Raw genomic sequence first — 24,360 nt, forward strand, 5'->3', positions numbered from 1 at the left:
TCATGTCAATGTTTAATGTACTACTTTTTCAGTCCCAATTTATTTGACATATTTAATCAGATAAGATATAAGAGAAATAATATGTTTACTGAATTATTCTTTTTGTGATATATAGATAGTGAAGTGATCGCCTAGTGTAGGAAATACAAGATATAAGAGATATTAGTGCATCTCCATGATGTTAATAAGTTGCATTGATTGATTTCTTTAGCTTACTGAGGAAGAATAATGTCCTTTAGCAATATCGATTATTCCTAGTTTAATTATAATCGAAAACCGTCAGAGAGGTCCTAATTGACCTTTTATAACCAATTTATTCGTAAAGTCACAAAGCTCTCTTCTTATTGGATGCTAACAACTAATTTAAGTTCAATACGAGACAGAGTTTCAAGTACTAGTCTTTTCTTCTCAACAGCTAACTCGTAGAAAGAAGCTTTCGTTCTAAAAATCGTAACTTCTCACCAGAGAAATTTCCTTCCATTTTCTAAATGTCTAATGGTCTGTTCTTTCACTATACAAATAAGTATATATTTGAGTTTTTTTTTAACTTTCTTGTCAATTGAAAAATCATCTTAGTTTTTTATAATAATTTCACCTCTAAGAGCCAAAATATATTTAATCAATTGGCAGAATGTCAATTTTCTTATTGTCAAATAATTAATCGAAGGTTCTCGAAACTAAAATTTTCAACCATATATTCTTTATTTTTAATTAAACATGTCAAAATTTCCCATAGAATAGTCAATTTTCCATGTTTTAATAATTTGATACTACATTAGGTGAGTGATCTTATTGCTGTCTTTAGAAAATATCTAGTAGTTTTGGAACCAATAACATCACAACAAAGGAGGGCATTCGCGTCTAGTAGTTTCGATCCAGATTTTGTATATCAAATAAAATAAGATATAAATAATATATTATAAATTTAATAATTAATCTAAAAAAAATTCAAATCCAAATTCATAAAATTTAAATCATAAGTCTCCGTTAATGATTCCAAATTAGGCCAAAACTATTAAGTATAGATAGGTTGACATCACATAGTTATATTATATATGAGATATGTTTGATCAAGCACCATACAACAAATAAGAATACTATAAGAATATTCTCAATTAATCATATTAATTAGTATAGTATTAATTAATCACAGCATGATGTATAATTGTTTCATAATTAATCAATGCATAACAAATAACATATATCAAATGAAATTTCAAAAGTGATAGTGTATATGCAAGACTTAACCCTCGTAACATAAAAAAGATTGAAACGATTTTTTAACTATATTTAACAGTCCAGTGCATGAAGTTTCATCTAACGTGGGATCAAGCATATATTGAACAGTCTGAATAACAGAGAGACATATTTTTACGTAAAAAAATATAACGAAGGATAAATTATTCTTTTTTTTCATAGGAAAAATGTAAATTTGACTATTTTTACGACTAAATAATTGATATCACAGCACTAACTTTTAGAAATATCCCAACCAAATAAAAGATGTGAAATGAAATAATTAGAATTGGTCCAAATTAGGCTAACTAGTGATAGGCTGCCATCACACAAATTGTAGTATGATAATATTGATCACCTACCTGACCTATCACCTGCTACTTCTCCTCTTAAAAAATATTCTAGCAACATTCAATTTCGTAACGATTTATATGACTTATTTTAGATCATATATTTTCAGAAAGACGTAATATATATACGTAAATATATTTTTTAATTTGATTTCACGTGAAGTTTATCTCTTTCAACTTTTAGAAGGTACGAATAGACTAATATAAAATTAAACAAATAGATACATGTATTTTATATATATATTTTAAATGATAGTTAATGCTATACGCTACGTGTATTATACAACATAAAATATTTTTGTTCAAATATATACTTGTGTACACCTAAAATTAGAGTTACGCGCAGATGTTATTTGAAGCAAAGTCAAAAGGAACATTATTCATTGGTCAAACAACCTCTAACCCTATGTATTACTCCAATTTATTGATTTATTTGTGTGTTTAATTATTTTTTCAATTTGGTAATCATTACTTATAATAGGTTTTCGTGTCTTATTTTTCTTTTTGTTTTCCCTATATTTCTCCCTCATCCATTGAATTTGGATAAGAATTTGGGGGATATTTGTTTTCTTTATAGAATGGTCAATTTTGGAGGATAAAACCAATTCATGAGGTATATCTATTTGTATAAAAAAACAAAAAAAATATGTTAATATCATTTTCTCAATTTTTATATTTCGATTAGGAAAAGTAATTGAGAATTTAATCGATTATTTATTCGTATATATACTATGTTGAGATCATTTTCTCAACTTGTATTTGAATAACATAATGTATTGTTATGTATGTGTTGGTAAATTTAACAAATCGATCGAAATTATCATTGATTTTCAATAACTTCTAACTAAAATAAAATGATTTCTTGGAATGAAATAATTTTTAGCCATTATGTTATTAAACAATGAAAAACAAGTTGATGCCAAAATTCAAAATAAAAATGAAAAAATCGAATATTATAACTTGTGGTTCTAGATGTTTTGAAGGTGATTGATATATTTATGTGAAATAATACAACATCATGTCATTGCACTAATCAATGTGTCAATTGATTTAATCATAATTTACAAAATAAATGACATTTTTTATATTCAATTATCAATTTAACTTTAGCTTATGCATTAAATGATCTATAACCACATACATTTTTCTTATAACTTTTCTTTCTTTAATTTTTTTCAAGTAGGTTAGTTTGGGGTTCCAAAAAATTGAATTTTTATTAATACTCAATCGATGAGACTATTAAGATTTTTTGTTGTGTAGCTCACTTTAAATTACAAGTTTCAATATTTATATTTTAAAATTTTATATTTAATTAAAATACCTTCGTATAAATTAAGACGAAATGAGTAACAAAATATTTTTCTAGACAAAATTATGACAAGTAGGACAATTGAGAACCATAGGATAAAATTGATGATTGTTGTTCACAATTTGTTACCAAATACCAATCACATGTCTCATATGTGACTTGACATGTTTCATACGGCGTATTTTTATTTTTTTTCTTTTGTTTTCAAACTCAAAATACACAATATTATCAGATATATCTACTATGATCATTATCTAAAAAGTTAATTTATTATCTTTTTATAACAAATATATTTTTTATTGTGAGATTGACCCTTCATACATTATATGTTTTTTGCGATAATATTTTGTTATAGTAACAAAAAATATTGAGATAGTCGATATCGTTACAGTCATTTTACATATTTTAACTAATTAAACATTAGATATGTATAATATAAAATTAAAAGAATTTAAATCAAAAAAATCGAGAAATCAAATAAAATAAGAATAATTTACATATCATTTTAAAAGCATGTTTTGTTGGTTGAATTATAATTGACAAATAAAAATGACATTCTTTTAAAGACGGACTAGTAAGGTAATTTAATTATTTTTTTTTTTGGTGTCTTATTTTGCAAAGAAAGCAGGTCCTTTAATGGGCCAGGGCCCATTGGACTTGTGGATTTGAAGGAGTTTGCTGAGTGGGCTGATTAAGACTAGCCACGTGGGTTGTTGGAATACCTCTTGTCTTCTAGTGAACCCCATATGCCAAATTATTGTTGTCAACGTGGCCATCAATATGGGACCCACACATTTTATGCTACCATACCCCCCACCCCACCCCACCACCCCACCCATGTAGAAAAGCTACTATCATGCATCATCATCATGATACATAATGATGTTGGATGTGATATATGGGTATTTTCACGACGTAATATATAAACGTATTCTTTCATTTCATTTCAACTGGTATCTGCGTCTTTCAATTTTGTGTGTAAAAATAAACATACTTTTAAAATGATAAGAAAATTATTCTTATGTGGCAAAATACAAATCAGTTTGAGTGTATATCATCTTCGTGATAATCATGATGAAGATTGTGATATGTGGGTGTTTTCACGATATTATACATAAATGTGTTTTTTAATTTCATCTCAACTGGCATCTATGCCTTTCAGCTTTGGATAAGTAAAATTAAGGCTAAATACATAAACAAATCCTTAAACTTATTGGGTTTTTTCCCTTAGGTAACTCAACTACGTTCTTTTTCAATTGAATCATTGAACCACCCATAATTTGTTTCTTTAAAACTCTGTTGGTTGATTTTGATAAGCTTTTCTATTGTAAATGTCTTCAATTGTGTTCGAATTGTAATAATTTTGATTGAAGGAATGAAGACAAACCGTGCTAGTCTCATTTGTTTTCTAATGTGTTCAAATGACTTAAGTAAAACACAATTATTCTCAAACATTTTCAGTATCAATTGGGCTAATGATTTGTGGAACAATATATATATCCTCTATCAATACCCCTCACAAATCTGATTCCACATCAGACAACGGTGTTTGTTTAAACGGAACAAACTATGGGGGTTCAATGATTCAATAGGAAAATGACGTAGTTGAGGTACCTGAGGAAAAAAACCCAACATGTTTAGGGATCTGCTTATGTATTTGGCCTAAAATTAAATACTTACACTTGTATTATATAATCTATGTAGCATAATTTCGAAATAATATAATGTATATCACATAAGATTTATGTATATAACTTTATACAAATTTAAATATTTTTTTATACACGAATAAAATAAAACGATATAGATATCAGTTAAAGTCGATGTATGGTATAATTTCTTTTTCTTTTTTTTTTGGTATGGATTTAGAAGACTTGGAGATTGACCCACATTATCTTCTTTAAATTAGCTTTATTTTGTGGTTCAATCAAACTTGGTTGCTATATTGGTTGTCCCTTTTTGTATGTTTGTTCTTTTGTTCCATAGGAGTTGGATCTAAATAATACAAATCAATTTTTAACATAAATTATGCAATTATTTAAGGCTCAAATAAAATATTACCACTAAACTTTCTCTTTCGTAAAAGTCATTTTACCAAAAAGTTCTATATAATATTACCTTTTTTAACCTAAAAAAGCAATTAGTGACCTTAAAAATTAAGTTTAATTCGGATTAGGAAATTGTCATCATCTTTTGGTAATTTATAATATAAAAATTATGGCTTAATGGTCAAAACTCATAACTTAAATGACACGTATCATAAAATATTTTTAGGCTTATATTATAATAATAATATTATGTTTCTTTCTCTTTCGTAGTAGTCATTTTACAAAAAAAGCTATATATTATATTTTTCTTTTTACCAAAAAGAGCAGTTAATAATAATTAAGAAAAATGAAGACTAAAAACTTGTTGTTTGCCAAACGATAAAAGTTCTTTTTAATTTTATTTGGATTATAAATCGTCACCTCCTAAATATTTTATTCCATAATATTTTTAGGATATGATTCAATATATTAAAAACCCATCACTTGAATAACACGTATCATCAATTATTTCAGGCTCAAATTATAATAATATCGCATTTCTTTCTTTTTTCTTGAAAGTCATTTTTACCTAAAAAAACCAGTTATTAGTCAAGAAAAAATATTAAAATTATTGCTTCCTTTCAAAACAATAAAATAGTTATAAATACACCGTATTGCGTATATCAATATTTGTTAAAAAAGCTTATAATTAAGTACGTAGTAAAATTACACAACTGAGGTCTAAAGAGGATAAAATATACACGAATTTTATCATTGCTTTATGGAGATAGATCAATTATTTTCAAAAGATCCTCGACTTACGTTTAACAAATCATTTATACAAAGAAAAAGACAATAAAGAGAAAATCAAAACAGAAACAATCAATTTCTGAAAAATTAATTTTGCAATCAAACAAGTAGCTTAAACAAACCGCATCTTTTCATTTTCGATGAATTTTGAGCTGTTATTAATAATATTACGCTTCTTATTTTATATTTAACAAAAAGTAAAATGAAAAAAAATATATATAAAAGTTGTAATATATAATGCACCAATCATAATGCAACACGTATATAATCCATTAAAAGAACATTTATGGGGTTCTCTTTTTTTATAGTGCTCCATACTAAAAATTCCATGTGAGTAACATATACAGTATAACTATGAAGGTGATGTTGCAACTAATAAGAAAAAGATATCTAATAGAAGCGAATTCAGTATCTAAAGATTATTGAGGTATTTATTATTTTAATATATGTACAAGCAAAATTTCTAATAATGATTAAGAAGTAATATCGTGTGATATGTGTCAAATATAAACGCTACAAAACGATTGAATCCCCTATGCATCACAGAAGCATTTTCAAACTCTATACACATGTATATACACGATATCTTTTGAAACGAATATACGTGCGCCCTCACTTATATATATGTTGGTCTGCCTCTGAACTAGTGAGTATCCAATTTATTATTAACACCTGAGATTTAAAACAAATGGGAAATTTATTTTATTTTTATTGAAAAAATTATTTTTTTAAAAAAGAGAGAGAGTTTTATTCTTTTTGTTGAAGAAAATTAGTTGTGATTAACACACAGCAAAACTGAGCTGGAAGGTCAAAATTGCTTAGAAATAAATTAAGACAGGGTGGAAAAAAGAATATTTACCTAAAAAGAATGATTGAAGTGGTTTACATTACTCGATAAAGAATCTGATTATGTTCGAATCATATAATATAATAATAATAATTATTATTATTATAGGTGTAATATTTTATTTATTTAATTATAGTGTATAAGATTTGTATTATATACTCAATCATTGACAAGTTGAAAGTATTTAATTTTCTTCTTCTCCACATAATAACACCAAACATATCATGAGGACTCCTGAAGATCCCCATAATATGCGGATCAAACATTTATATAATAAAATGAGATAAGACACATAAAAAATTAAATAAAAATATAAATTACTATCATCAAAATATATTATTATAATTACGATTATCATTATCAATTATCATTATAATCATTAATATGTTTACTATCATTAACTACACGATTAATATATCACTGAATCACTATAATTATTCACCATTAACATATTTATGTATCTATCATTATGAATAACCATTGTTAGTGACTAATATCAACCAACATTACCATTAACTACTATCGAACAGTTAACATCAATCAATACTATTCTCAATCGACGTCTACGAACCATCAATATATTGTCATAAAATTTTTCAAAAATAATGTATTTATACAAACATATAGTATTAAACTAATTTAGTATTTTATTTATATATTATATTTATTAATATTATTAAATATATATTCAAACATGAAAAATTAATAATTTCAATTATTTAAATATAAATCTTAATAATCAGATCTGTATCTGTAATTAAACATCTATATCTCTATATGTATTTTATTTAAGTTAGAAGCTTAATCTTTAACAAACAAAAATAGGTCTTAAATAATCTTGAAGTTAAAGTATCATAATGGCCTATATACGAAGCTTATTTCTGTTAATTGCTGGTCACCTATATATAACTCAAAGAATTGAAGTAAACCAAAAAAATAAGTCACCCTACTATTTTTTTCGTTTTAAAAAGAATTACACACAATATTTTTTTAAAAAAATTGATCTTTTTTCATATTTAGTGATACTTTAATTTCGAATTTTTGCTTTTTACATAACATGTAATATATTTGAGATTACAAAATTAAAAAACCATTTTGATATATTTAACATGACTTTAACTTAAGACCACAAGATTGATAAAAATTTTTTATTATTTAAAAATTTCATATTAAATCAAACTAAATAATTATTTTTTAAAACGATGAGGTAGGCTTACTATTTTTTTTAATACCAATTTGTCCAGCAGTTCATTGGCTTACATTTGCGTGACTGTTTTGCCAATGGTTCTTTTTTTTTTTAAAGAAAAATAAAATACATAAGTAATCAGTATGAGTTTATGGGTTTTATTTATTTTATATTCTTGGTAGAGTATGTATGAATTTATGATTCTTATCTATATATAAATATATAATAATTCCCATGGATTCTGCATGATATTCGGAAAATAACTGATTAAACTATGAGATCTTTTCTATTTATATAATATATATATATATATATATATGGAATTAACATTTATAGGCATATGACAATTATTATAATTAAAGCCTTTAAATGTCTATCTCTTGTGTTTACATTAGGGCTATGTATCAGTCGGTTCGGTTTGGTTTTGAAATTTATCGGGTTGGCTTATTAGTTATCGGTTTGTAGAGATGCCGTTAAAGAACCATTAAAATATTGACTTATCGGTTATTGGTTTATCGGTTTTTGATCGTTATCGGTTCGGTTATCGGTTTAACCATTAAGATAAAAAACATTGAAAATCACTTAGAAACAAGGTGACAAACCAAATAAACAATGCACTTGAGTTCACAAGTTACATCTTGCTCAAAAGGAAACACTTTTACATTGTAGAATAATCAAGTGTTTGAGACAATAAAAAATAAAAGTAGGAAATTAAACTCCTAGTCGAGGACTTTATATGCAAAATAGTATAAATATAATTATTTAATTTACTATCGGGTTGTCGATTAACCCATTAAGAAAAAACTTTAAACCGTTAAGAATCAATAACCCGATAACGAAAAAATCAAAACCGTTGTCAAAACCACTAAACCAATAACCCAATACTATAAATCAATAACTTTTTTATCGTTTCGGCTTATCGATTTCGGTTCGATTTTGAACAAACCTAATTTACATTGGTAGAGCTAAATTTTGTTTGAGGTAAGTTGAATTGATATCGATCGAAAAATTACACTATATATTATTTTTCAAAATATATATCAAAATTTCTTGATTTTTTCCTTACGTTTTATTTTTTTAAAGAAATGGAGGGAGACTAGTTCAAAGACATGCAAAATATTGTCCTAGAGAAGATAGATATAATCTCATGAAATATGAAGCTATGTGGATTAAAGTGCTGAATAATCTTTATATATGAATAAAAAGAGAAATTATTAATACGTGATGAATAAATTTTTATTCTGTTTTTTTAATAAACAAATCCAAGTCTTATCTTAAACTAGACAGGATATAGTCACCATTAATTAAGTTGCTTACAATAGGGGCATCATAGAAAAAGGGCAAAATTGTATATAATCACTCATTTTGATTCAATATATATGGTTGAAACTTTTCATTCTCGTATATAATAATATATTCAGTGAAATTTTACAAATAGAGTTGGGAAAAGGGTCTGATATACCCCTCAACTTTGTCATTTAGAGTTGATATACCCCTTGTTATGAAAGTGGCTCATATATACCCCTACTGGTAAACAAATGGCTCACATATACCCTTTTCCTCTAACGGAAATGAAAAAAATAATAATTTTAATCTAAATTTTTATTATTTTTTGCTAAAAAATATAATCCCATATGAGTAAATTTAATCCTCGTCAAACATATTTTTTTTTGACTTTTTTTTGTTTCAATGACTAATTTATAATTATTATTTTGATAATCAAATTTATTTATGTTTCACTAATATTCTTGTAAAACTTATTGTACATGATCAAATTTTTTCTTCGAATATGAAATTAAATTACAATACACAAAAAAAATAGTTTAATTTTTTATTCTTTAAACTAAGGAATGAAAGAAAAAAATAAAATAAGAATAAGAAATTCAAATAATTATAATAAAAGAAGTCAAAAAATAATTTATGTATGAAAAAAATTAAAATATACCTTGAACTTTGATAGAAGAATCATATATACCCCTAAATAATTTTTTTTTAAAAAATAGAAGTAATAAATATAAATTTAAAACTAATTTTTTAACTTCCGTTAAATGAAGGGTATAAGTGAGCCATTTTGTAACGGCAGGGGTATATGTGAGCCGTTTGTATAACGGTAAGGGCATATATGAGCCACTTTTATAACGAGGGGTATATCAGCTCCAAATGACAAAGTTGAGGGGTATATCAGACCCTTTTCCCAATAAAGTTTGAAAGGTACAATATATGTATTCCTTATTCATACAATGTAGAAATAAAGGACTATTTCTTAAAGATCCTCCGCTCAAATACAAAAATTAAACATTCTAATATATTACTTGTCTATTAATTAATAATCACTAATTTTTTTATTTGACTGATTTAAATTTACATTAAATACAATTAAGAGCGGAGAAATCTTATCACTAGTCTATTATCATCATGAAATGCTATTAATTGCTTTACCAAATAACTCCAACCAAACCCTTTGTTACATTTTAAACCACTATACAAAATCCAATATATATCAAGTTATATTACAAACTTTTTATGTTCTTTTCATTCTTTGTACCCTTAATTATAACAAATGTAATCTTGCCAAAGTGAATAAGACCCACATGTATCTCTATTGAGGCACAAAGACAACAACCTCACATTTAGATATGTTTCAAGTGAAAAAAAAAACCATACAATAAAGTTTATGTAATATACCTTTCTATCATCTCTTTTTACTTTATGAAAAGCAATTTACAGCTTATATGCGCTTTTATTCTCTTTAAATTATCAACCACATATATTACCTATACTCCCTCCGTTCATTATTATTTATTCACTTTGAAATGTTGCACACATCATTTAAAGAATAATTATTATTATACGTATTTTATGACAATATTTATTTAAATTAATGGTTTAATATATATCAGTTTTAGATTTTGAGACACAATTTTAGAGAATAAGTAACTAATGTCGAAAGTAAAAATTGAAAATTTATTATTAAAAATTAAAATATTAATCAAATAAAAATAAACAGCGAAATATATATATATATATATATATATATATATATATATAAATAACTCCCACTAGTTCAACTTATTGAAGTGTTATCCTATTAGACTCCAAAATTTTCTTTTGAAAATAGATGTGGAAATCCCAAAGGATCATATTAATTACTTTCTTCGTACATAGACAATATAGAATTAAAAGTTAAATGTTTTTGCGCTAGTCTTAATTAAATTTAACAGTTATAATTAAATTTAAATATTATATAGGTAATGAATATCTTATGAGTTGAATCTGTCATATAGAATTTATTATCTAATGCTATTTATATTTTCTGTGTGATTTGTAGGATACTATATAGTGGGAGATCGAGTTTATGAGTCCGGAGCCCTAAAGGGTATAAAATATTAATAAAAATTTTAAAACGGTATATAAAATTTTATATTAATCAAAACGGTAAAATCGCTGGAACAACAGCAAGCAGCGATTTTGCAAAATGTGATTTTTTTGTTTTTTTAAAATGAAAATCGCTGCCTTTTTTGAATTTTTTTAAAAAAATGAAATCGCTGCGTAGGCAGCGATTTTCTTGGAAAAATATTTTTCTTAAAAAAAAAATCATATTTTGCAAAATCGCTGCAGTAGCAGCGATTTTCCGTTTTGGTTAATATAAAATTTTATATACCGTTTTAAAATTTTGGTAATATTTTATACTCTTTAAGCTCCAAACTTTCGAATTTACCCTATACACAGAAAGTGATACCATGATAAAAATTATAACAACAATGAATTATCTTAAATTCCAAAGAGATATAAATATGTTATCGAATTTTCATGAATTTGTATATTAAATGAAATGGCATATTAGACCAAATGCACAACTAACATATAATTAGCCTTGATTTCAGATAAGTTGTGATTATCCAATTAGTATAATTTATACATATCCTTAATTACGTCGCTCCTTTTAAAATTTAAATATATTTAATGTTGATTATCTTAAGTTTTAAAATATAATAGTATCACATTTAAAAAAAAATTTGGCCGAATACAACTTTCTAATGAAGACAATTATCATTTAATAAGTATTACTATAATAATTTGTAGCTTTTTTCTGTTGAACTATGTAAGTTATAACTTATAATTAAGTTTCACTTTTGTTGTCAAATACATTAAGATAAATTGAATAATTTACACCTTAAAAAACAACATGCAAGATACACGTGAATTTATTAAAATTAACTGTTATTTTTTGTGGTATTTACTTCACAATTAATTAGAAATTGATCATATCATTAATAGTATGGCTTTTCAATATATTTTCTTTTTTATATATAACGTTCAAAAAATAATAATGAACCAATCCGTTGAGAATCCTAAAAATATAAATGCTTCGTAAAAAACATTTAAATGCAAGGTAGTAATCTATTATGCTGACATAAATGCTAAAAAGTGCTTTAAAAATAGTTGTTACAGTATTATTATTTTTTTTATAGAAAAAAAATATTTTAAAAATCCCTTAATTGAAGGAAAATGAAATTAACAAGTGGAAGAGTGAAAGTTGAAATCAATACCTATATCCACATTAAATTTATATTAAATCTGGTAATAATTGATAAATATATTAAGCCTGAATAATATATATCTTATATTTATTGATTTGATATAACACTGGCGAATAAATTTTTACGATCCAAGTAACATCATTGACTATTTTTTTCAATTTTGTTGACAAAAAGTGCATAAATCTCTAACTAATAAATTGTGTAGCTAGTTTCCAAACAAGTAGAATTAGTAGTAATACTTTTTCCATAGTAATTGGGAGTGTCACCACACCAAATACTCTATAATAAGTCTAAAAAGTGAGAGAAACAAATATTTACCACAAAATTAAAGAATCAAATAATAATTGAGAGGTCTCCAAATGTTGACAAATCTAACAACAACAATATAACGTGGGTGGGTCCAATAATCCAACTATATTCTATGAAAAAAGCACTTTTATTTTTTGAATTTTCATTTATGTTTGGTTAATAAAATTATACTATTAACAGCTCGTTAGGAATAACTTAAAAATTGGTCAAACTGATTTAAAAGTTAATTTTTAATTTATTAAAGTATTTGACAAATATTAAAGTAATTTATTTTAAGTCAAAAAAAACTTATTTTAAGCTAAAAGCTAGGTGAGGAGTGCTTTTTTTTTCAACTTAAAAGTCATTTTATATTGATCGTGTATATTATCTTTTTACCCTTAATTTTTTTTTTATTTTTTATTATTATTTATTATTATTATATTATATTTTATTAATATTATTATTATAATTATTAGTATTATTAATATTTTATTATTTTATTTATTATTATTATTATTATTTTATTATTCTTTATTATTATTATAATATATTATTATTATTCTTTATTTTTATTATTATATATTATTATTATTAATAATATTTTATTATTATTATTATTTATTTTATATTCTTTATTATTATTATTATTATATTATATATTATTATTCTTATAATTATTATTATCATTATTATTTATTATATATTATTATTATTATTAATTATTATTACTAATATTTTATAGATTATTATTATTTATTTTGTTATTATTATTATTATTTTTTTATTTATTATTATTATTATTACTATTATTATATATTATCATTATTATTATTATAATTATTATTATATTAATAATAATAATTATTTATTTTATTATTATTTTTATATATTTTTATTATTATTATTATTTTATATTATTATTATTATTATTATATATTATTATTTATTTTATTTATTTTATTATTATTATTTATTTTGTTATTATTATGTATTATATATTATTATTATTATTATAATTATTATTATTTTCATATTATTTTATTATTATTATTTATTATATATTATTATTATTATTAAATTAATCAACTTTTATCATGTTAACATCTTTTAAGGGTATTTCAGATATTTTGATTAAAAAAAGTGTTTATCAGCACTTATTTGTCAAACTCATCAACAATTTTTTTTAATTTCAACACTTTTATCCAAGCACATAATTACTTATTTTAAAAATAAATTCCATCAAAAGTAATTTTTAAAAGCTATTTTTTTAAGCCCATCCAAACGAATTTATTTGATAGGAGAAGTATTTATGATGAAAGATTTTGAATAAGTTATATTTCTATTTGATCTAAAGATATATTATATATAAATTTGCAATTAATATAATATATAAATTAATTAAAAGAAATGTTAAATACTATTAACATTAATATGGAATATAACTATGCCAAAATAATACCAAGTAAAATAAATCACTATTTCTAAAAATTCATCAAAAAAGAAGTAAAATCCTTCACATATATTACGAAGATTTCAAAATCCTTCATATTATGGATATTTCAAAGTTTTTTGGACTTTACGAAAATCTCAAGATCCTTTATATATTACTGAAATTTTATTACCTTTGATATATTAAGAAGATTTCAAGATCCTTCGTACATGACGACGATCATTTCTACTTTTATAACACAATTCCATAATAGTAGGAGATCTATCATTTTAATTATCCATGTTGAAAGTTTTTTATTGATTTTATTTTTATTTGATCTAAAAGTATATATTATAGTTTCGTAACATAATATATAAATAAAAATAAATATTATCAATATGAGTATGATAATTTAAGAAATATCTAGTAAATAAATTCAAACAATTTCATAAATTAAATTACTCAATATGAAAATTCACCTTAAAATAGGTAAGATCCTTCATATAATACGAATTGTATGAAAATTTAAAGATTCTTACGTTACGAAGATTTAAAGATCCTTTATAATTTACAAAATTTTCAAGATCCTTTATACTTTACAAAGATTTCAAATTCTTTCATATATTATGATAATTTCATTTCTACTTTTATCATGCAATTCCATAATAATTGAAGATCTACTCTCATATAGTTTATCCACCTGCATTTTCATTATTTATATGCAGGAATTTTAGTTATCAAAAATTACTTTAATTCTCATTATTTAATTACGTAAGCAAACGAATTTTAAAAATGAAAGAGTAATTATCGTTCCACGTAATACGATAAAATGGAGGGTACCAGCATTTAGGTCTTATGGTCCATCAAACACCAACGTGTCCTTTCACATTTTTAATTTCTGTCATTTTCTTGTCATTGTACAGCTGTCCATTTCTTTATGGGCCACGTATACTTAATCTTATATTTTTAATCTCAAAATTAACTTAATGTCTGAATAATATGATTTTGGAATCTCATTATTTAATATGATTTGTTTAGAGTTGAAACAAATGACGGGAAGGGTATTAGGTGGCGTCTCAGTCAAAAAATTTGATTAATTCAACCAAACATTAGGAAAGAACCTTCTTTTATTTTTCAACTAACTCAAATCATTTTCTTCTAATATAAGAAATTATTTTCTAACCAGCAATCAAACGAAATATCATTTATATATAATTTTAAAATATTTTTAGGTATATTATCAAGTATTTATTAGGTAGATGCTTACTATATATTACATCATTTAACTATAAAAATCAATTTCAATAAGCAGGGGTGAACTCACATGTTATCTGTCAGATGCTCAAGCATCAATTAATCTCATCTCAAAATATGTATATATCTATATAGAAATAAAGATGTATCTGTATAAAATTAACTAGAGCACCCAATTAACAAATGATTTGATTGATCTATTAACTCTTGAGTAGACGCTTAAAACCTTTTTAGTATTGTTGAGCCTGAGTTTAAATCTCACTATTTAAGTGTCTCGTCACTTTTAGAGCACCCACATCAGTAAGTCCAAAACCTCAAGCGCGTATTCTCAAACACATATCAAATAAATAAGTAAACTCTATAAAATATATCATCTTTTTTTAGGAAAAAAAGATAAATATACTTTTGGATATGATGTCCTTGATGTGCAAAAACGCGAGATATATATCTTTTATACTAATAGTATATATATGTATTATAATCTTATCTATTGACTCGATATTTATTAATTAAGAAATATCATAATCGAAGTATATCTAAATAAAATTTATTGAGACATATCGTAATTCGAGTATATCCAAATAAAATTAGACACAATAATGTTGAAGAGACATGTATGTGTGTATAGCATAGTATAGTATGTACATAATCTCTCTATAATGGGCTATGTGCATCCACCCTATGAATAGCTGGCCATTATTGAGGAATTTCCCCTTTATATATAATCTGAGTCTTCCTTGTTAAATCATTACTTTACTCTTACAGAGAGGAGAAAAACACTCAAAAAAGTTCGGAAGAAAAAAAAATGGAAACTTTTTCTCATCTGTCATCAAGATCCAGGTCTTGTGAAAGCTTTTTTAATGATGGTGTTGAGCAAATACCAGAGGAAGTAGTGGGAGAGGAAGAAGAAGAAGAACAAATGGAGGAGATTACCAACACACCACAGAGTGGATGGTTTAGGAATGTTGAGGAGCCATGGTTGAATAGTAGATCTCAAAAGAAGAAGAAAAATCAAGTGTTTCTTGAAGGGTATGTAGAAAATTCAGATGAAGATGAATTAGGGAGGACAAAGAGTTTGACTGATGATGATTTGGAGGAGCTTAAAGGGTGTTTAGATCTTGGTTTTGGTTTTAGTTATGATGAAATTCCTGAGCTTTGTAATACTTTACCAGCTCTTGAACTTTGCTATTCTATGAGCCAAAAGTACCTTGATGAACAGCAAAAGTGTTCTGATGCTATGTCTGATACTGGTTCTTCTGGATCTGGTCATGTTGCTAATTGGAAGATCTCTAGTCCTGGTGAGTCTTTTTTTTTCTCTCTCTCTAGGGTTTTGTATCTGTGACAAGGGTTTGTGAAAAATCTTGTTTTTCCAGTTAGATTCTTGTTAAAGCTTTCATTTTTATGTAGTAAAGGTGGAGTCTTTGGAGTTATAAACTCTTTGTTCCTTAACTTTTAAGCTTTTGTGTAACAAAAGACTGAACCCCAAAAGGAGAAAATGAAAAAAAAAGGATCTTTTTGTTATGTGTTTTGTTTGTTGGGAAGGTGAAGATGATCAAAAATCTTCAATTTGTTGCTCAATTGTCACTAATGTTGATACATTTTGTATAACCTCAGGTGATGATCCTGAAGATGTGAAAGCAAGGCTGAAATACTGGGCTCAAGCTGTGGCCTGCACTGTTAAATTATGTAACTAAAAAGGGAAAAATGGAAGCCAAGAAAAGCTTAATGCAAGATGAGAGGGGAAATGAGATGATCTTTTCTTCATATGAAAGAGTACTTGTGCTGTGCTCTCTTTGCCTGGTTCCTTGGGAAAAAAAAGGCTATGGCCACAAGGCCAAGAAGAAGGTACCTCATGCTTTACCTGAAGATAGATTCAAAAAGAATCATGTCCATGATGGGTAGGCAAAGTTTAATCAAAATGCCAACGTAGAAGAATATACATGAAGAGGAAGGAAGAGATGTTTCAGGGCTACAAGATTAACCAACACATGGAATAAAATCTGACCTTTGATATAACTTTGTGTATCATTGTGTACATTGTTGTATCAGTTTTAGTCCCAAGATTGCAATTCTTCTTCATGTTTTAATTTTGTTTTCTTATGTAATGCTGATCAAAATACTGTTCTTGGTTATTAATAAATCAAGTTTCTTCCTTGTTATATGTTCTTTTTGAGTATCTTTGTCTGGTCTACGGGTTTAACAGAACTCAATCGCGTTCATGAATCAATCTACTTACATGTCAGATTCGTTTCGATTATGTAAAAATATTCTAACAGTATCTTTAAACTTTTAACCGAAAGTCTTTACTCCAAAGGATAAAAAAAAATGAAGCATATTCTAAGATATCCTTGCAAGTTGTGGTTAATTGGTAGCCACAAGGTGTTGAGTGCCTCATCCTTCACAATTCTGTGAAGGAATCAAATCTCTAATTGTACTCCTCCGTCTCAATTTGTAAAAATTTGTAAAAACGGTTAATTGTTGTCGTGTGATTAGGAAGTTACAGATTTAACTGTAAAAGTAATTTCTTGCAGAAATAGTGTACAATAGCGCACAATCTTTCCCCCGAGTATGCATATAGTCAAAGCTTAGTGCACTGTGGTTCTTCCATGTGATATGGCCACAAAATAAACAGACATTGTTGTTCGTTATGCATATTTTTAATTTAAAATCATAAAATTAAAAAACGTAGCAAATCACCCTATCTTTGCGTGGAGTGGCAAATGAACATTCCTCACTTGTTCAAAATCTTGAAACACATTGTAAAAAATTATTCTCATTAAGCAGCAAAAAAACTCAACCTCTGCAGAAAGATTATTCTCATATTTCTAGAGCAATGAGAGTCATCATATTTCGTAGAACAACGAATATCATCGTTCATAGCACCAACAATAATCAGTTTACCTACGCAACATTGTAGGGAGGCATCCTGCACACAACTTATTTCTTATTATTAAGGCGATAACATACTTGTATATCGAGCAACTATAGTCACGAGTCATTAAAACAACTACTATGCAACTTTTATTACAAACTCATGGCGATGAACGAGTTTACACAACCAAAGTACATCAACAAGGAAAAACAAAGGGGGTGGGGTACAAGCTCGCTTGTTTCGTAGGCAGGGAAGAAGGAAAAAGATAGAACCATGAAAGTATTTCCAACTAAAGGTCAATACATATGCTGAACTCTCACACCTGTAGTGCTCAAGCCACACCTAACAGATTTTGTATGTCTTTCTGTAAAAGGACAAGAAAGAGGAAAATTAGTAACATATACAGAGAAAAGAAGGTTTCATAAATGTTTCTCAATCTGGTTCTTGGATTTTACTTATATTTCTCTATCAAATGAAACATAACATTCGTAGAACGGTAATCTTCATTAAGTTACTTCTGCAGTATATTATTATAATAATGATGGAAATTTGAGAAAGATGTTGCGGAAGGTAGATATGAATGAACAAACGAAAAACAGTTGAAGTTTTACCTCAAACTGAAGAGGTGGTGTCTTGGGTGCATATCGTTCCACAACCTTTCCTTCTTTGTCCACAAGGAATTTGGTGAAGTTCCACTTGACAGCATTTCCAAGGAAACCGCCTTTTTCTGATTTCAAGAACTTGTAAAGTGGTGCAGTATTATCCCCGTTCACATCAATCTGTCGAATCAAATAACTTCCTTAAATGACATGGAGTTTATGACAATATATACACACACGTGACGTAGTAACTGAGAATACAAAGGGAGATAGTGATGAGTTTCATCTTAGGATGGTTTCTGAGTTTCATATTCTGTTCCATGGCTTATTCCATAGCAAGTTTTTATAGAAGAAAGAGGAGATAAGAAATAGAGAGACAAGGCACAATCTTGGTGCAGTTCTCCAATTATGAAGCAAATACCTATTTACTTGTTCGAGTAAAAACAAAAAAGAGAGGACAAGGAATATCGTGAGTTGATAGAGATACATGCTCAGAGAATGCATATCAGGGCTGAACAGAATGATACAACTAACTTTTGCACAAAGCTTCCAAAGTTTGGACTGTTCACAGAGCAACTTAAAAGTAGTTTGCAACTTATATTACGTTCTCTGATAAAAACTTCATAAATCTTTTTATAGATTTTCAGAGGTTGCAAGACAACCTTTAAAAGAACAATAGAGACTCTGCAGAGAACATGTATCACACTAGAATACCCAAAGTTTTATGCAGTTTCAATAGTATAGTTCAACAGTATATCACCAGAAATTGATCAGAAGGTAAAAATAAATTGTTGATTCTTGAGAGGCTAATATTGTTGGGGGGGAAGAAGTTCTTATGTGCAGTACCGCATAATATGCTGTGATCAATTTTTTTTTAAAAAAGCATTCAAAGATGAGAGCTACTAGTCATCTGGAAAATGATTCAAATTATACGGTTTTGGGCTGTCATACAGTAGCTGTTACCTTTTCAAATACAGGGAATTCAGCTTTGAACCTGGTGCATACAGTTTGCTGAATCTCCTCATTTGTTCCGGGCTCTTGCCACAGGAACTGGTTACAAGGAAATGCTAAAATTTCAAAACCTGAAATAGCACTTTACTGGTTATGTTTATGACCACACGATATGGTTTAATAGAAATTCATCATAGATTGGAACTGCAGAAATAGACGAATTGTCAACCTTGATCTTTGTACTTCTCATACAAAATATTCAGCTCCTTGTAGTTTGAATCTGTTAAACCACTGCAAGGGAAAAAGGATACCACAATATAGGTGAAGACTGGAAAGATTGTCTTCAATAAGTTTTTGTGATTCATTCCCTATTTAAAGTATAAATAATAGCTATTTTTAAACTTCAACCAAGCAACAATACCATTGACCTAAGAAATAGAGGCACTTACCAATTTCAGAGTGGGAAACATACAAATACTATTGTTCTCTTATTCAACAGTATAAGGTGCACAGGTGGTTCTCGTTAATTTAAGCTTTTCTCGAGCATGTAGTTATAGACATTATGATATATCATCATCAATCAACATCAACATCTAAGACAGTTCAAAACTATGTGAACACTAATCTCAAATTTTCGTTATTGCATTCTTTGCAAAAATAAATAATTATCATCATATATTACTAAAAGCATGAACAAAAAAGTTGAAAGTTGAATTACGGTTTTACCCTTTCTACAAATTAAATTATTATAAAATATTTAAATATTTGATTGTATAAATTTAATTAAATTTTAATGACTTTTAGACTTCCTAAGATTAATTCCTAATTAAATATCTAATTTATTAATATTTATCATCTATAATCTATATGTATATAATAGTTATAATTTTTTTTAAAAAAATCTTTACCTAAATTTCTTTTCTTTCCCTCTTCTTATAACTTTTTCCTTAACCCCTCTCATGAATAATATAATTGATGTGGATAAAGTATTATTCTTTATGATAAATAACGAAATTTAATAATTTAAAGGGTGCAAATCTACAAAATGGAGACGCACATTGATAATGTCCTCTTGATTATTATTAAAGAATGACTCTAGCTTCACAAATTTAATTCATTAATGCTTAATTACATGATAAGAACTTTAGTTGTTCTTTTTACATGGTTTGCTAACTTTTATTTTTTTTTCATATTCTTCATTTATTTATTATTATTTTCTAATTACTTATTTAACTTTTATACTCTTAATATTCATAACTCTCATCTTTTCATATTCATAACCTCCAAACATTTAAACTAAAACTTTAAGATATCTTTTGATATTCCTTCTATTCTATTTATATAAATTCAACTTCTTTATCTCATGAAACCCCTATGAAGATTATTAGGCTATTATTTTTATTCTATAGTAAAAACAGATGATGAAGACTCTTGAATTTTGATAGGATATGAAAGGAGTCGATAAAAACTCAGAGAGTTATGTACTAATTTTGTACTTATATTTTCATCTATATACATCAATCTTATAAGAATAATGTCTATATTGTATTTTTACTTAAATATTCTGTTTCTTTTTGTCTTTTTTTCACTCTTTTAGACTTCTTAATTTAGTTTTCTATGAATGTTTTATTGCCGTAAGTCTTTGAATTTTGTAATTGATACATTTTATTATTCATTATAATTATATATATATTTCCATGAGATTTTAGTCATTCTAACGTATCTATAAATATTTACATGAAACACACGTGCGAAGCACGTCCTCAGAAACTAGTAAGTTAAATAAGTTCAAAGAACCTGCTAGCAACTTCTTTAGTCAGGGAATCCCAGAAAATAATGCAGGAGGATCAACGTGTCGTAAATTAAAATAAAAAGAATCCTTTTAAGGAATTTTCCATCTACCAAAAACATGCAAAGACATACGAATCAGAATAACAGAAATTCATCCCTAAACGAGTACATCTAGTTTGTGGCAATTGACATCATCATTGTACAATAAAACTTAAATGCACCCAGTAGCACAATAATTGACATAGTATACACTCTCCAGAAGTAACTAGATCTTAGTCACACTTATATAACTCATAAGTCTAATTAGTGAAGCAGGGGACACACTTCTAAATGAAAACCAAGGAAAAAGCCAAGACAGAAGCTAGATTACTTCACTTACCATTTTGATGCAACATTGACAATAAGGAGAACCTTTCCCCTATAATTGCTCAAAGGTACCTCATTTCCCTGTATATCCTGCATTTTCAATCTCGTTAGCTAGCTTAAATACCATGTTCTAATATAAAAAAAGAAAAGAACTTTTAGACAGAGTTGCTTAGTGCTCTCATAATTTGTTAATCCTCAACTATTCAAACCTTTTGAATTCCAATAGTTAGTTAAATTTCTGAAAGTTCATAATCTAAGTAATCCAATCAATTATGCCTAATGATAGAATTATAACTCAGATTATGCTCTGAACTAGTTTAACATGGATACCGAACTCCAAATAAGTGACTAAAGATCCAAGTTATATAAAGCGGCAAATAACCGGAACTTGAATTACCTGTCCAGAAAAACTGAACTTCACTAAATCCAAATTAAAGTCTACAACAACAGCATACCGGTGTATTCTCACAAGTTGGTCCAGGAAGGATAGAGAGTACATAAGCCATACCCCTACCTCATGGAGATAGAGAGGGTGTTTCCGAAAGAAGCTCAGCTCAAGTTACAGATTAAATTAGACTCTAGATAAGTGGATCATAAAATTGAGAAATGCAAACAATATTTCAAAGTGAACCCATTAAATTAGACTCTACTAGATAAGTGGATCAAAAAATTGAGAAATGCAAACAATATTTCAAAGTGAACACAACCAAACTATGGTTCTGCAAGCATGCCCAAACTGTCTTAGGGTCTCTCTTCCCCACTATCAACACTATCTTCCCACCCCCCAAGCACACACACACAAAGCAAGAGTTACCATCTAAATAATTTCAAGAAAGAGATAGAATATAACAAGTGGGTACTAGAAAGATGAAACCAAATGACACCAAAATCCAAACTTCAAAAACAATATTCAATAAAAATTGAATCTTTCTTCAACTTTCAGCAAAAGAAACCAAAACAACAAGTGGGTATTACAGATATGAAACCAAATACCACAAAAATCCAAACTTCAAAAGCAATATGCAATAAAAATTGAATCTTTCAGCAAAAGAAACCAAAACAACAAGTGGGTATTACAGATATGAAACCAAATAACACCAAAATCCAAAGCTCAAAAGCAATAAGCAATCAAAATTGAATCTTTCTACAACTTAGAAGAAAAGAAATCAAACCCAAAACTTGAAAACTCAAGAAAAAGTAAAACCCCAAAAAGTGTGTACCTTGACAGTGAAATCATAAATAGATTTTGGTGATCCTTCAGCCATAGGAGAAAAAGATGGGTATCTATAGAACAAGAACAAAGCAAGAACAAGAAAGAAAAGAGCAGCTAAATTGGTGAAACTCAGCATCTTCTTATTCTATCTAACCTATGCATATATAAGTCAAAAAAAAAAAATTAAATGGGGTAATCAAAATCTAATAAGATATTTGGCAATGAAAGCGAAATTTATTACTTAATTAGGAAAATGTGCTCTTAATTTTGGTAGTTGTTCTTCTTCCATGTGATTTATCAACTGTTGCTGACAAGCAAGGCAGATATGAATATTTTGAGTTTTGTCTATTAAAAGAACTCTTTTTTTTTTATTTTTGGAGTTTCTTTTTTGTTGAAATTTGAATTTTTTACATTTTTCTGTCAATTGAATATTTAAAAACTGAGAAATTGTAATTTACTTAATTATTTTAACTTAAATAAGTAACAAGCCTTTGAGAACATGTCAAAATAAATTTAAAATTTTAAATCCAAATTATTTAGTGTGAATATTTTTATTACGTGCTTAGATATTTAAATTATAAAAATATGAGTATTTAAATGAGATATATTAACGAATTTAACAAGCCATGATATAGCGAGTCTTTGATGAATTACTTTTTGTTTAAAGCAATAATCTTTCGATCATGATAACGTTTTTATATGCTCTATTCTTTTCAAATTCATCTTTTGAAATTTCACGGATTATGCTATTATTTGTTGTTGCATCTTTTGTCCAAATTTATAAATTTGCCCCTTTTCTCTATTCGAATCAGCTTTTGTAAACTTTAATTCAACGGCATAGACTCTTAATCAATTTATTTACCACATTCTTTGGTGCAATTCACTCTATAAATCTTTATTATTTATTATGAAGTAGTTCTTTTTTCTTTTATAATATTTTTTTTCTCTATATACTTTAATCTCTTCATACACACGATTCATTTATATTTTTATCATTTAAAGTAAAATAAGAGTCCCATAACTAATTTATTAGTAAAAATGATATTATGGCCATATATGAATCTCTCCCTTAAATGGACACGTACAGGTTTTATTTATCATGAGGAGTACCTAATTGAAGAATTTTTATTTAGAAAGTTTGAAAAATAAAAGTAAAAATGTATAAATAAGTCTTTAGAAATGAAAACTTCAAATTCTTTTGGATTTAGAAATCAAATTTTTAATGCTTTCACTGGAATTCGGGACACGTGCTCGTTTTATTTATCACGAGGAGCACCTATCTGATGGATTT

At 26.6% G+C, this 24,360-nt stretch overlaps 2 protein-coding genes across 3 annotated transcripts; one reads left to right on the plus strand and one right to left on the minus strand.

Annotated features, from left to right (window-relative positions):
* The first annotated feature begins 16,009 nt into the window (after positions 1-16,009).
* On the plus strand, positions 16,010-17,436 carry LOC107023712. Its single transcript, XM_015224491.2, has 2 exons — positions 16,010-16,575; positions 16,892-17,436. The coding sequence occupies exons 1-2, from the start codon at positions 16,083-16,085 to the stop codon at positions 16,969-16,971; spliced, it is 573 nt and encodes a 190-aa protein (XP_015079977.1). The 5' UTR covers positions 16,010-16,082; the 3' UTR covers positions 16,972-17,436.
* Positions 17,437-18,206: 770 nt separating this feature from the next.
* Positions 18,207-23,370, minus strand: LOC107021052 (probable glutathione peroxidase 2). Of its 2 annotated transcripts, XM_015221632.1 has the most exons (7): positions 23,311-23,370; positions 23,077-23,223; positions 21,870-21,946; positions 19,929-19,990; positions 19,712-19,830; positions 18,761-18,928; positions 18,207-18,513 (listed from the first exon to the last, which is right to left on the minus strand). In XM_015221632.1, the coding sequence occupies exons 2-7, from the start codon at positions 23,203-23,205 to the stop codon at positions 18,481-18,483; spliced, it is 588 nt and encodes a 195-aa protein (XP_015077118.1). In that variant the 5' UTR covers positions 23,206-23,223; positions 23,311-23,370; the 3' UTR covers positions 18,207-18,480. The 2 variants fall into 2 exon arrangements, with proteins under 2 accessions (XP_015077118.1, XP_015077117.1); XM_015221631.2 differs by having other exon boundaries at positions 23,077-23,370.
* Positions 23,371-24,360: the final 990 nt, after the last annotated feature.

Source organism: Solanum pennellii, chromosome 6, assembly GCF_001406875.1.
Source record: "Solanum pennellii chromosome 6, SPENNV200".
Lineage (NCBI taxonomy): Eukaryota > Viridiplantae > Streptophyta > Magnoliopsida > Solanales > Solanaceae > Solanum > Solanum pennellii.